Source organism: Micromesistius poutassou (assembly GCF_964030765.1).
Source record: "Micromesistius poutassou genome assembly, chromosome: 9".
NCBI lineage: Eukaryota > Metazoa > Chordata > Actinopteri > Gadiformes > Gadidae > Micromesistius > Micromesistius poutassou.
The window spans coordinates 9,485,799-9,500,731 of record NC_140279.1 but is presented as its reverse complement, the minus strand read 5'-3'; the positions used below and the strand labels follow the sequence as shown (position 1 = coordinate 9,500,731).

General features: G+C 51.6%; 1 protein-coding gene across 11 annotated transcripts in view; it reads left to right on the top strand.

The window, feature by feature from the left end:
* Positions 1-14,933, top strand: part of patj (PATJ crumbs cell polarity complex component) — a 50,910-nt gene that overhangs the window by 4,846 nt on the left and 31,131 nt on the right. For 9 of the 11 annotated variants that reach the window (XR_014637017.1, XM_084473162.1, XM_084473155.1 and 6 more), the window contains 21 exons: positions 180-316; positions 2,432-2,687; positions 2,914-3,033; positions 3,984-4,229; positions 4,661-4,763; positions 6,442-6,530; positions 6,913-7,039; positions 7,146-7,268; positions 7,435-7,502; positions 7,603-7,659; positions 7,838-7,972; positions 8,755-9,018; positions 9,134-9,193; positions 9,364-9,564; positions 10,126-10,335; positions 10,498-10,572; positions 12,272-12,472; positions 13,069-13,135; positions 13,445-13,499; positions 14,153-14,233; positions 14,349-14,420. Coding sequence is in view for 10 of the 11 variants with exons in the window: in XM_084473162.1 (XP_084329288.1) it covers positions 180-316; positions 2,432-2,687; positions 2,914-3,033; positions 3,984-4,229; positions 4,661-4,763; positions 6,442-6,530; positions 6,913-7,039; positions 7,146-7,268; positions 7,435-7,502; positions 7,603-7,659; positions 7,838-7,972; positions 8,755-9,018; positions 9,134-9,193; positions 9,364-9,564; positions 10,126-10,335; positions 10,498-10,572; positions 12,272-12,472; positions 13,069-13,135; positions 13,445-13,499; positions 14,153-14,233; positions 14,349-14,420 (2,747 nt within the window). In the remaining variant the exon portion in view is untranslated. The remainder of the gene's footprint in view (positions 1-179; positions 317-2,431; positions 2,688-2,913; positions 3,034-3,983; positions 4,230-4,660; positions 4,764-6,441; positions 6,531-6,912; positions 7,040-7,145; positions 7,269-7,434; positions 7,503-7,602; positions 7,660-7,837; positions 7,973-8,754; positions 9,019-9,133; positions 9,194-9,363; positions 9,565-10,125; positions 10,336-10,497; positions 10,573-12,271; positions 12,473-13,068; positions 13,136-13,444; positions 13,500-14,152; positions 14,234-14,348; positions 14,421-14,933) is intronic. The other 2 variants (XM_084473159.1, XM_084473156.1) reach the window with 2 other exon arrangements.

Below are 14,933 nucleotides of genomic sequence, written 5' to 3'. Positions count from 1 at the left end.
TGGTCTGACTGTGTTACTGGTCCCGGACCAGGAGGTGGAGGTCTGTTACTGTGTTACTGGTCCAGGAGGTGGAGGTGGTGGTCTGACTGTGTTACTGGTCCAGGAGGTGGAGGTGGTGGTCTGACTGTGTTACTGGTCCAGGAGGTGGAGGTGGTGGTCTGACTGTGTTACTGGTCCAGGACCAGGAGCTGGAGGTGGTGGGTCTCTCAAGACCAGCTGCAGGGGGTCTGGGGTTCAGCGTGGCGGCGCTGCGGTCAGACGGAGCCCCCCGAGGACTGTTCATCAAACACATCCAGCCTGGAGGCCACGCCCACAGGTACCCCTAACCCTAGTTGTGTCTGTAAGACGTGAACCGGATCCTGTAGTTAAAACCATGTGTCTGTAAGACGTGGACCGGATCCTGTAGTTAAAACCATGTGTCTGTAAGACGTGGACCGGATCCTGTAGTTAAAACCATGTGTCTGTAAGACGTGGACCGGATCCTGTAACACCATGTGTCTGTAATGCCGCTTTTCCACCGACAGTATCAATTCGACTCGCCTCAACTCGACTCGGTTCCAGGCGCGTTTCCATCTAAAAAAGTACCTCTTCAATGTGGGCGGGTCGTAGAAAAGAACCTCTCCACCATGGGCGGGTCGTCATTAGGTTTTAATCATGGGAGACACGATTCCCGGGAAATCTGAATCTGATCAAGACTATTTCCTGATTCCCGGGAAAGGTTATGATGGGAAATAAAATAAAATAAAAAGCGCAATGACTGCGCGTCTATTGTTGTCATACGGTAACGTTGATGGAGGCGAAACTCGAGCCCTAGGAAAGGAAGGACACTAACGCCCGTATTCCACCGGGGACGTAAGCGCCGCGGAACGGCTGCGCCACGGTCACCGCTGCTGATCGCTGCCACTCTAATCAATGAAACCATCCCCACCGGGCGCGCCGCGGCGCGTCTCAGCAGCGTCCCAGGAGCGGCGCACTGCGCCGCAGCGCTATCTTTACGCAGCACTTCTATTTTGACGCGAGCCGCTGCTGAACCGCGTCAATTTCCACAGAGCAGATCGAGCCGGGCAGGAAGTGAAATAATAAAAGCCATAGAGCACCCGGTCAATTTTCAAAATAAAACACAATACTCCGCTCATGTAGCCTATACAACTTCACATCAACATTATGTCATGACCGGTGGCACCAGGTCAGCAGTCAATCAATCAAAGGGTCTCAGAGGGTCGGCAACATGGACGACGAGAGACTTATTATCTAAGTGGAGCAACATAAAATCATTTACGAAATCAATCATCCTTTTTATAAAGACAATGTGAGAAAGGATTTCCTTTATCCACACAGTTAAAACGTTCAGGATTATCGCGTGATCTCGTGATCTCGCATGAATACGGCTGGCTCGCAAGGCAGCGAGCGCTGCCGTTACGCGCCCGGTGGGGATTGACGCAGGGCACAGGACGCAGCCGTTCCGCGACGCAGCCGTTCCGCGGCGCTTACGTCCCCGGTGGAATACGGGCGTAAAACGAAACAGCGAAACGCTGATCCTCCGGAGCCGGTCCGTGGACTCCAGCCACGCCGGACACAACCACACGCAGCCTAACTCTAGCCCCGGGAAAGGAGCGACACACACGGCGACACGCTGATCAGTGTCCCCCTCGGGAGCGGGTTCGTGGACTCCAACCACGCCGGACATAACTTAACTTTGAGTGATTATTCCCATTTACAGCCGCTGGCCAATCAGTTACCAGCAGCCTGTTTACGTCACACAAAAGTACCTACTCCGCTCGCTTGGAACCTTGACGGAGGTAGTACTAAAAAAAAGTACCCGGTACTAGGTACCGGGTACTTTTTTTGGCAATGGAAACGCAAAAAAGGCGTGGCGAGTCGAGTCGAGCTGGTACTGGCGGCATAAGACGTGGACCGGATCCTGTAACACCATGTGTCTGTAAGACGTGGACCGGATCCTGTAACACCATGTGTCTGTAAGACGTGGACCGGATCCTGTAACACCATGTGTCTGTAAGACGTGGACCGGATCCTGTAACACCATGTGTCTGTAAGACGTGGACCGGATCCATCATGTGTCTGTAAGACGTGGACCGGATCCTGTAACACCATGTGTCTGTAAGACGTGGACCGGATCCTGTAGTTAACATCATGTGTCTGTAAGACGGGGACCGGATCCTGTAACACCATGTGTCTGTAAGACGTGGACCGGCTCCTGTAGTTAACATCATGTGTCTGTAAGACGTGGACCGGATCCTGTAACACCATGTGTCTGTAAGATGTGGACCGGATCCTGTAACACCATGTGTCTGTAAGACGGGGACCGGATCCTGTAGTTAACACCATGTATCTGTAAGACGGGGACCGGATCCTGTAACACCATGTGTCTGTAAGACGTGGACCAGATCCCGTACCTCCATGTATCCTGTAGGGACGGGCGTCTGAAGGAGATGGACCGGATTCTGGTGATCAACGGGAGCCCCCTGGACCCGGCCCTGGACCAGGGGCGGGCCCTCGCCCTGCTCCAACAGGCCACGCCCACTGTGGAGCTGCTGGTGGCCAGGCCCCGCCCACCTCACGCATCACTGCCTCAGGCCACGCCCACGGTGAGACCGCCATCTCCACTACCACCTCCTGTCCACTGGAAGAACCCACTGGAACCAGTATGGCAGAACCCACTAGAACCAGTACGGCAGAACCCAATAGAAACAGTACAGCAGAACCTTCTAGAACCACACAGGGCCCACACTTGCCCACACTCTGACCCCTGTTCTTCTCCTCGTGTGTGTGTGTCCCCTGTTCTTCTCCTCGTGTGTGTGTGTGTGTGTGTGTGTGTGTGTGTGTGTGTGTGTGTGTGTGTGTGTGTGTGTGTGTGTGTGTGTGTGTGTGTGTGTGTGTGTGTGTGTGGACCAGTGGGGCCATGTGGAGGAGGTGCAGCTGGTCAACGATGGTTCTGGTCTGGGCTTTGGGATCGTGGGCGGGACCAGCGGTGTGGTGGTGAGGACGCTGGTCCCCAACAGCGCCGCCCACAAGGTAGGACACACCCCCCACGGCAGAGTACACAGTAGGACACGCCCCCCACGGCAGAGTACACGGTAGGACACGCCCCCCCACCGCAGAGTACACGGTAGGACACGGCCCCCACCACAGAGTACATGGTAGGACACGCCCCCCACGGCAGAGTACACAGTAGGACACGCCCCCCACGGCAGAGTACACGGTAGGACACGCCCCCCCACCGCAGAGTACACGGTAGGACACGGCCCCCACCACAGAGTACATGGTAGGACACGCCCCCCACGGCAGAGTACATGGTAGGACACGCCCCCACGGCAGAGTACACGGTAGGACACGCCCCCACGGCAGAGTACACGGTAGGACACGCCCCCACGGCAGAGTACACGGTAGGACACGCCCCCCACGGCAGAGTACACGGTAGGACACGCCCCCACGGCAGAGTACACGGTAGGACACGCCCCCACGGCAGAGTACACGGTAGGACACGCCCCCCACGGCAGAGTACATGGTAGGACACGCCCCCCCATTGCAGAGTACACGGTAGGACACGCCCCCCATGGCAGAGTACACGGTAGGACACGCCCCCATGGCAGAGTACATGGTAGGACACGCCCCCCACGGCAGAGTACATGGTAGGACACGCCCCCCCATTGCAGAGTACACGGTAGGACACGCCCCCCATGGCAGAGTACACGGTAGGACACGCCCCCATGGCAGAGTACATGGTAGGACACGCCCCCCACGGCAGAGTACACGGTAGGACACGCCCCCCACAGCAGAGTACACGGTAGGACACGCCCCCACGGCAGAGTACACGGTAGGACACACCCCCACAGCAGAGCAAAACGTAGGACATGCCCCCTACATCTAGAATGTAGACTGTGTAGAGTGACAGGCCGTGAGTGACAGGCCGTGAGTGACAGGCCATGAGTGACAGGCCGTGATTGACAGTCCCTCCCCCTCAGGACGGGCGCCTGCGGACCGGGGACCACATCCTCCGCATCGGGGCCACGCCCACCGAGGGGCTGAGCAGCGACCAGGTGGTGCGCGTGCTGCAGGGGTGTGGCAGCACCGTCACCATGGTGATCGCCCGGGACCCCCGCTCCCCGGGCCACACCCCCGCCCTGGCCCCTCTACCGCCTAGCTCCGCCCCCATCTCCACCCCTCTGGCTGACCCCCCTGCCCTCCCCCAGCGCAGAGTCAGCAAAACGGTGATACACAATCACATGTTACTGCACAATCACATGTTACTACACAATCACATGTTACTGCACAATCACATGTTACTACACAATCACATGTTACTGCACAATCACATGTTACTACAAAATCACATTTAGATGTGCAATTACATGTAGATACACTATCACATGTTACTGCACACTCACATGTTGATACACAATCACTTGTTACTAAACAATCACATGTAGATACACTATCACATGTTTCTACACAATCACATGTAGATAAACAATCACTTGTTACTACACAATCACATGTTGACACATACAGTCATCCTAATGTGTGTGTGTGTGTGTGTGTGTGTGTGTGTGTGTGTGTGTGTGTGTGTGTGTGTGTGTGTGTGTGTGTGTGTGTGTGTGTGTGTGTGTGTGTGTGTGTGTGTGTGTGTGTGTGTGTGCAGCCTAACCTGGAGGGCTACGAGGTTCACGACGTGTGCCTGAGCCGGAGGGAGGGCCAGAGTCTGGGGATCAGCATCATCGGTTACAACGCCCTCAGCAGCCAGGGTACACACACACACACGCACAAAAGAAAACACACACACACACTTTGTATATACAGTATTATAATTATACACACACTGCATCAGTCTCATTTTTATTTGGCACATTTGTGGGGACTGGTGTAAAATTTGATATTCTATGCGTCAAATTCACATTGGCCCCAAGGTGGCGCTATACCAACTGTTCAAAAGTGCAAACTTTGCACAAGCATATCTCGCCACCGGTGTGACCTACACTCATGAAACTTTGCACACACATGCATATCCTCATGATGAACAAAAAAGTCTCTTGAACTGAACACTTCCGGTAGCCAGATTTTCCGCCATTTTTGAATTTAGTTAAAAACAGTAAATTCCCCAAGGATCCCAAGTTTTTCGACAAAAATCCTTTGGCACATATCATCTATGGCCCATTATCTTAAATCTGACAAAAGGATTAATCTGTACAATAAAGTTTAAAGCACCATTGAGTTCTAAAAGGGGTGTGGTTTAAACCACGAAAATAGTTAATTGCTCATATCAACATCAAGTTGGACTCCTATGATGTTGACCCCAATACAAAAGTTGTTCAGAATCAAATTCTGAACAAGATAAAGTCAACATATTTCCAAATGGGGCGTGGCATCGAAATGGGCGTGGCCTGTCACTAAAATCGCCACAGTTCATAGACGCAATGTTTGATTTGAGCGGGGCCGACTTAGTGGCCGTTGGGGACCAAATTTCCAACTGCTCAAGGAAAATAAAGTAGATTGGAAAAACAACATGGCCGCCACAGGCTCTGGTGTCAGGGTAAATCACTCTGCGGACACCGTAATAGTTATGAATATGAAATTCACAGGACACGTGTAGACTGGTGCCGGTAGCTCACATACCAAAAATCGTGTTTCTCATGTTTGTAGCGCCCCCTACAGGATCTTTAAAAAAAAAAGAAGGCGCAGCCCCTGCGCCACGTTTCACCAATATGTATGAAACTCGGTAGGCACGTATAACCTCCCATGACCTACAGAAAAGCCTCTTGGACCCATGCCCCAAAACCCACCGGAAGTCGGCTATTTTTAATTTTCACTCTCGGTGGCCATTTTTAATTTCTTTTCACTTTTCCGCCTTGTATTTGAATTAACTCCTCCTAGGGAATTTATCAGATCTGCTTCAAAATTGGTCAGTACACTTGATTAATGTTACTGAATGAATGCCGTGCTATTTGTGACTGTACGTAGTAGGGCGTGTCCGTGGCGTGCCGTCAAAGTTGGCCATTTTGAATAATTCCGTGGTCTTGTATTTGAACGAACAAACTCCTAGGGAATTTATCGGATCAGCTTCAAATTTTTTCTGTACAGTCAGAAAATAGTGCTGAACCAACGCCGTGCTATTTGTGACTGTACGTAGAAGGGCGTGTCCATGGCGTGCCGTCAAAGTTGGCCATTTTGGGTCTTTTTCGCCTTGTATTTGAACAAACTTCTCCTAGGGAATTTATCCAATCTGCTTCTACATTGTTCAGCGCACATGTTACGACGGCACGTGACACGGCCGCAAGCCGGTGCTCGGTCCCATTCATCACTGCGCGCAGTTTTAATTTATTCTTGTGTTTATTAAAACAACTTGGAGTTCAAATGTCATAGAGATTAACAGACATATGAACACAATATTTGTCTGTCTGTCTGAGTCTGTCTGTCTCTCCTCAGACGCGGTGGGGGTGTTTGTGAAGCATGTGGTTCCTGGCAGCGCAGCGGATCAGAGCGGGAACATCAGAGTCCACGACCGGCTCATCGCGGTACGTTCAACCTCCCCTCTATATCAGCTCTACCTACTCATAATAAGACTGCTAGGATAATATACCCCTCTATATTAGCTCTACCTACTCATACTAAGACTGCTAGGGTAATATTCCCCTCTATATCAGCTCTACCTACTCATAATAACAGACTGCTAGGGTAGTGTACCCCTCTATATCAGCTCTAACTACTTATAATAAGACTAGGGTCATGTACTTCAAAATAGCTCTATATATATTACTGTGAGTAATATAGAAGTACTGTGAGTTAAATGTAGTGTGTGTGTGTGTGTGTGTGTGTGTGTGTGTGTGTGTGTGTGTGTGTGTGTGTGTGTGTGTGTGTGTGTGTGTGTGTGTGTGTGTGTGTGTGAGTGCTCTCCAGCTGGATGGAGTGAGTCTTCAGGGCTTCACCAATCAGGAGGTGCTGGAGGTGATGAAGGAGGCACGGCAGGAGGTGCAGCTCAGCCTGGTCCGCAAGACCAGGACCCTGGAGAGGTCCCTGGACCGGGGTAGGCTCCTCCTCCTTCTGCTCCTCCTCCTGCTCCTCCTCCTCCTCCTCCTCTTTCTCCTCCTCTTCTACCTACACCCTTACCTTGCCTTACTGTGTGTGTGTAGTGTCTCTGAGGAGGTCTCTGGAGGTCCAGATGCGGACCTCAGACCTCAGGGCCTCCGTCACTACGGCAACCTCTGGTTCGACCCCCGACCCTTCAAACACAGACACGACCCCGAGAGACAATGGTACACACACACACACACGCACACGCACACACCTCTAAAACCCACACACAACCTACCTAACCCTGTGTGTGTGTGTGTGTGTGTGTGTGTGTGTGTGTGTGTGTGTGTGTGTGTGTGTGTGTGTGTGTGTGTGTGTGTGTGTGTGTGTGTGTGTGTGTGTGTGTAGAGCTGTCGTCAGAACAGGATGTGAAGTCCAAATGGGAACAAGCCCTCGGACCCGAGTACCATGTCATGGTGAGACTCACTCACTCTGTCACTCACTCACTCTGTCACTATGTCACTCTCTCACTCTCACACACATTCTAACTCACACAAGTGTGTGTGTGTGTGTCAGATTGTAGAGTTGGATCCGGTTATTGAAGATGACGCAGAACTTCAGACGTTTTCCAAGGTCTGTAAATCAACCTCCTTGTTGAAAGCCCTTTATCTATCTATCTATCTATCTATCTATCTATCTATCTATCTATCTATCTATCTATCTATCTATCTATCTATCTATCTATATATATATATATATATATATATATATATATATATATATATAATCTGTGTAATGTGTCTCCTCCCAGCTGCTCCCCATCCACACCATGCGTCTGGGGGTGGAGCTTGACTCATTCGACGGCCATCACTACGTCTCCTCTGTGGCCCCCGGGGGCCCGCTGGAGAGACACGGCCTGATCCGGCCTGAGGACGAGCTACTGGAGGTACAGCGCACCATGCATGCACCATGCACACACAACGCACACACCACACACAACGCACGCACCATGCACACACAACGTACACACCACACACAACGCACGCACCATGCACACACAACGTACACACCACACACAACGCACGCACCATGCACACACAATGCACGCACCACACACAACGCACGCACCATGCACACACAACGTACACACCACACACAACGCACGCACCATGCACACACAACGTACACACCACACACAACGCACGCACCATGCACACACAATGCACACACCACACACAACGCACGCACCATGCACACACAACGTACACACCACACACAACGCACGCACCATGCACACACAACGTACACACCACACACAACGCACGCACCATGCACACACAATGCACGCACCACACACAACGCACGCACCATGCACACACAACGTACACACCACACACAACGCACGCACCATGCACACACAACGCACACACCACACACAACGCACGCACCATGCACACACAACGTACACACCACACACAACGCACGCACCATGCACACACAACGTACACACCACACACAACGCACGCACCATGCACACACAACGCACGCACCATGCACACACAATGCACGCACAACGCACGCACCATGCACGCACAACGCAGGCACACACAACACACGCACAATGCACACACACCCACAACGCACGCACAACACAAGCAAGTGTGGACCTTTAACACAAAGTGTGATTTTGTGTGTGTGTGTGTGTGTGTGTGTGTGTGTGTGTGTCAGGTCAACGGGGTCCAGCTCTATGGTAAGTCTCGGAGGGAGGCAGTGGCCTTCCTGAGGGAGGTCCCTCCCCCCTTCAGCCTGGTCTGCTGTCGACACCAGGACCTGGACCTGGACCAGCAAGACCTGGATCAGGACTTGGACCTGGACCAGGACCAGGAACTGGGCCTGGACCTGGACCAGCAAGACCTTGATCACCAGCAGAACCTGGACCACCAGGACCATCAACAACCAGGACCATGGAGAGCCACTCCTAATGTGGAGGAGGTAGAGACACACACACACACACACACACACACACACACACACACACACACACACACACACACACACACACACACTTACTAAGACTGATGCTATTTGTGTGTGTGTGTTTGTGTAGATTGAGCTGAAGTTGTCGTCCTTACTTTCCAGTAAGACAGATCTAAAAGTCAAGCAGCAGGTAACCTGTCTGTCTCTTTTTCTCTCGGGTGGTGCGTTCTGGTTAGAGCTGGGTTCTGACTCCTTAGTGGAGCTAGCCAGGGGAAGTTCTCCCCCAGGGCACTGGGGCTGATGGGAGATGTAGTCTTTAGACCTCTTAAGCCTGATAGCTGCATGCTGTGTCTGCTTCAGGACCGCCCGGCCCCCCACCTCAGCAGGAGACCATCGGAGGAAGAGGAGGAGGAGGAGGAGGAGGAGGGGGAAGAGGAGGAGGGGGGGGGGGAGGAGGAGGAGGGAGAGGAGGAGCTGGCCCTCTGGTCTCCCACCATCCAGATGTTGGAGCTCCAGAAGGAGAGCGATCGAGGCCTCGGGTTCAGCCTCCTGGATTATCAGGTAGAAGGGAGGCAGCCTCTGTCTGTCTGTCTGTCTGTCTGTCTGTCTGTCTGTCTGTCTGTCTGTCTGTCTGTCTGTCTGTCTCTCTCTCTCTCTCTCTCTCTCTCTCTCTCTCTCTCTCTCTCTCTCGATCGACCTTTAGCCTATGTGCTAAGCTACTTCCTCCGTCAGTGGAGGAGACGTATCGACTGATGCTCTCCGAACACACCAACACACCTGTGTGTGTGTGTGTGTGTGTGACTTCAAGCGGAGTCTCACCTCTGAGGCCCCGGCCCCTCCTCCAGCCCCTGCTCCTCTCAGTTCCGCCAGCTGTGTGTGTGTGTGTGTGTGTGTGTGTGTGTGTGTGTGTGTGTGTGTGTGTGTGTGTGTGTGTGTGTGTGTGTGTGTGTGTGTGTGTGTGTGTGTGTGACACACATATACACAACAGGACTCCAGATCCACACACGTCTCGAGGCCGCGGTGCTGTGTGTCTCTCTCCCTCTGCTGCCATTTAAATGTACTACACACACACACAAACACACACACTCCCCCTGTGTAAGCTGGTCTGGTCTCTCTCCCCAGGACCCGGTCGACCCCGGCTCCTGTGTGATGGTGGTCCGCTCGCTGGTCGCCGGGGGGGCAGCTGAGAGTCAGGGAGGCTTATTGCCAGGCGACCAGCTGGTGTCGGTGAACCAGACCGGTCTGGACCGGCTGAGTCTAGCCCAGGCAGTGGAGGTCCTGAAGGCGGCCCCGCCCGGCCCCGTCCGCCTGGGGGTCCGCAAGCCGCTCGTGGTGAGAGCTGGTTCTGTCTATTAGAACGGGTTCTGACTGTTAGAACTGGTTCTGACTAGTGTGTGTGTGTGTGTGTGTGTGTGTGTGTGTGTGTGTGTGTGTGTGTGTGTGTGTGTGTGTGTGTGTGTGTGTGTGTGTGTGTGTGTGTGTGTGTGTGTGTAGGCTGCAGAAGCCTTCCAGATGCCATCCGAGAGACCGACAGACCTCCCCAATCTGGACAGACTGCTGGTTCCCACGGTAACACACTGTTACCACAGTAACACATACACGGCCTGTTACCATGGTAATACCATGGTAATACACACAAGGCCTGTTACCACGGTAACACACACACAGCCTGTTACCACGGTAGAACACACGGCCTGTTACCAGGGTGACACACACAGCCTGTGTGTGTGTCCTGCGTGTGTCCTGTGTGTATGCTTGTGTGTGTCGTGTGTGTGTGTGTGTCCTGCTGTAGTAGATGTAAGATCAAACGGCTCCACAGTAAATCTACCAGCAGACTAATTGAGCCATTAAGACTTTCCCTGCAGCACATTCTTCACCTTCTCTCTCTCTCTCTCTCTCTCTCTCTCTCTCTCTCTCTCTCTCTCTCTCTCTCTCTCTCTCTCTCTCTCTCTCTCCGAGCTGAGTCAGCGAGATGTGAGAGATATTAACTGCCCTCTCAGCTCAACCAGAGCCTCTCTAAGTGTGTCTGAGGGTTCTGTGAGGACAGACTCCCCGAGAACCCAGTGTTCCCCTACAGAACCCAGTGTTCTCCTAGAGAACCCAGTGTTCCCCTAAAGAACCCAGTGTTCCCCTAAAGAACTGAGTGGTCTCCTACAGAACCCAGTGTTCTCCTAGAGAACCCAGTGTTCTCCTCGAAAGACCCAATGTTCTCGAAAGACCCAGTGTTCCCCTAAAGAACCCAGTGTTCTCCTACAGAACCCAGTGTTCCCCTAAAGAACTGAGTGTTCTCCTACAGAACCCAGTGTTCCTCTACAGAACCCAGTGTTCTCCTACAGAACCCAGTGTTCCCCTAAAGAACTGAGTGTTCTCCTACAGAACCCAGTGTTCCTCTACAGAACCCAGTGTTCCCCTAAAGAACTGAGTGTTCTCCTACAGAACCCAGTGTTCCTCTACAGAACCCAGTGTTCCCCTAAAGAACTGAGTGTTCTCCTACAGAACCCAGTGTTCCTCTACAGAACCCAGTGTTCCCCTAAAGAACTGAGTGTTCTCCTACAGAACCCAGTGTTCCTCTACAGAACCCAGTGTTCTCCTAACGAACCCAGTGTTCCCCTACAGCAGTGTTGTGCAAGTTCACACTTCACATGAACTAGTTCAAAGTTCAGTTCATACAAAAGAAAATTAATAAATTCACGTTCATAGTTCACCAATTCAGTTTTGAACTAGTTCATGTTCATCATTCGTTTTTTTAGAAACCGAAGAAAAACTGTTGGAGTGAGTATTCTGTGCTTATCTTTTAAAATGAATCCTCTCCATTACCAGCTGTCCATCACTACAATCTCAAATTGTGGATATTATTTGTACACCTGTTTCATTCATCACAACTAAGGCAGTAACTCTATTTAATAAACATGTCATCTGGACCTAAGCATCAATTCAGAATGTCACAAAATCTAAAAAAACTAGTTCAAGTTCAAGTTCTTTAGTTAAAAATATGTTACGTTCAGTTCAAAGTTCATAGAAAAATGAACTTGTTCTTTTGAACTAGTTCATGCACAACACTGCCCTACAGAACCCAGTGTTCTCACAGACCACCAGCAAAGAACCGCATCCCCAAAACCACCTAGAACCTTCTGCTGTCTAGCCCTACTGTGTTTTATTGTGTGTGTGTGTGTGTGTGTGTGTGTGTGTGTGTGTGTGTGTGTGTGTGTGTGTGTGTGTGTGTGTGTGTGTGTGTGTGTGTGTGTGTGTGTGTGTGTGTGTGTGTCAGGGATACGGTGACGGCTCCATCCTCCCTGAGGACCTGAGAGAGGCCGCGCCCCGTGAGGAGGAGGAGCTGACCGTGGACCGAGGTCTCCCTCGCTCCGCCTCCCCCCTGGAGACCTCTGACCCCTTGGGAGGGGAGGGGCCGGAGATGACTGTGGACGATGTGGCCCCGCCCCCTCTCTACGTCAGCCTATCAGCACCTCAGGTGGGTGCAGTCAACCACGGTGGGGAGGGGTCGGGTCAGACTGGGAGAGACTGGGAACACTGGAACTGGGAAGTGGGACTGGGATCCCATGAATTACTAGTCTCTCCTCACTGACCTGTGTCTCTCTCTCTCTCTCTTCATTGTCTCGCTCTCCTCATTGACATGTCTCTCTTTCCTCACTGTCTCTTTCTCCTCACTGTCTAACTCCTCACTGTCTCTCTCTCCTCACTGACCTGTCTCTCTCTCTCTCTTCATTGTCTCGCTCTCCTCACTGACCTGTCTCTCTTTCCTCACTGTCTCTCTCTCTCCTCACTGTTTCTAACTCCTCACTGTCTCTCTCCTCACTGACCTGTCTCTCTCTCCTCACTGACCTGTCTCTCTCTCCTCACTGTCTCTCTCTCCTCACTGACCTGTCTCTCTCTCCTCACTGTCTCTCTCTCCTCGCTGACCTGTCTCTCTTTCCTCACTGTCTCTCTCTCCTCACTGACCTGTCTCTCTTTCCTCACTGTCTCTCTCTCCTCACTGACCTGTCTCTCTTTCCTCACTGTCTCTCTCCTTACTGTCTCTCTCTCCTCACTGACCTGTCTCGTATTTAGAGTTGGGGTGAGGAAGAGGAGCGACAGGACATAAAGAATCAGGAGGAAGAGGAGAGCCAGGCTCCAGGTGTGTGTGTGTGTGTGTGTGTGTGTGTGTGTGTGTGTGTGTGTGTGTGTGTGTGTGTGTGTGTGTGTGTGTGTGTGTGTGTGTGTGTGTGTGTGTGTGTGTGTGTGTGTGTGTGTGGATGCACTATATTGTATTGTTATTATTATTGAATTGTTGTCTTAATTGGTTAAAGTGTTCCACTAACATAAGATAACTGTATTAATCTGGAATCTAACTGTATCTAACTGTGTGTGTGTGTGTGTGTGTGTGTGTGTGTGTGTGTGTGTGTGTGTGTGTGTGTGTGTGTGTGTGTGTGTGTGTGTGTTCTAGGCTCTAGAGACAGTGAGGCTGACTCAGAACTCACCTTGACGGACACCGACACAGAGTCAGTACTGACACAGGCCCCTCCCCTTTAACTTGCTCCACCCCTTTAAACTGGCCCCCACCCTTTGAACACCCACAGCTATCACATTAGGGTAGTTGTGGTTAGTTTAGGTGTTAGGGTAGAGGTGTTTAGTTTAGGTTTTAGGTTAGATGGTTAGTTAAGGTGTTAGGTTAGAGATGGTTAGTGTAGGTGTTAGGTTAGAGATGGTTAGTTTAGGTGTTAGGGTAGATGTGGTTAGTTTAGTTACTAGGTAAGAGTATTGTTTTTGGGGGTTCATTCTGACTGGTTTCTATACTGGTCTCTGGCTCCCCCTGGTGGCCCATCAGGGCATAACTAGTGTCTATAGCTAGTGTCCATAACTAGTATCGATAACTAGTGTCGATAACTAGTGTTGAAATCTAGTGTCTATAACTAATGTGTGTAACGTGTTGTGCGTTTGTAACGTGTTGTGTGTTCTGTGTAACGTGTTGTGTGTTACGAGTTGTGTTTAACATTTGTGTTGTGTGTAACATGTTTTTTTGTATGTCACAGGTTGTAACAACGTGTTTGTAACATGTTCTTAACATCTTGTTTATAACAGGTTTGTAACAACATGTTTGTAACAACATGTTTGTAACAACTTGTTTATAACATGTTTGTAACAACAACAACAGATCCAGGAGAGAGGTAAATTCAGGGACAAGGAAGAGGTGGGGCCACAGAGGAACTGCTCTACCAATCAGAGGAGGTGACGGGTAAGAAGGACAACATAGGTGAGCCCAGCAGCCAATAGGAAGCGTTCAGAAGACAACCTGTGTGTGTGTGTGTGTGTGTGTGTGTATGTGTGTGTGTGTGTGTGTGTGTGCGCAGTTATCTACCAGAGAGGGAGGAGGGAGAGGGGGAGGAGACACCAGCCTTCAGCCACTGGGGCCCGCCCAGGAGGTGAGCTGTCTGTCTGTCTGTCTGCCTGTCTTTCTGTCTCTGTCTCTCTCTCTCTGTCTGCCTGTCTCTTTGCCTGCCTGTCTCTCTGCCTCCCTGTCTGTCCCTCTGTCTCTCTGCCTGCCTGTCTCTCTCTCTCTACTGGTATCTGGTGGTACGTTGTGGTCGTCAGTGTAGACGTGGTGGAGGTGTTACTGACAGAGCTCCAGCTGTCCTCAGGGTGGAGGTGTTACTGACAGAGCTCCAGCTGTCCTCAGAGTGGAGGTGTTACTGACAGAGCTCCAGCTGGTCCTCAGGGTGGAGGTGTTACTGACAGAGCTCCAGCTGTCCTCAGGGTGGAGGTGTTACTGACAGAGCTCCACTGGTCCTCAGGGTGGAGGTGTTACTGACAGAGCTCCACTGGTCCTCAGGGTGGAGGTGTTACTGACAGAGCTCCAGCTGTCCTCAGAGTGGAGGTGTTACTGACAGAGCTCCACTGGTCCTCAGGGTGGAGGTGTTACTGACAGAGCTCCACTG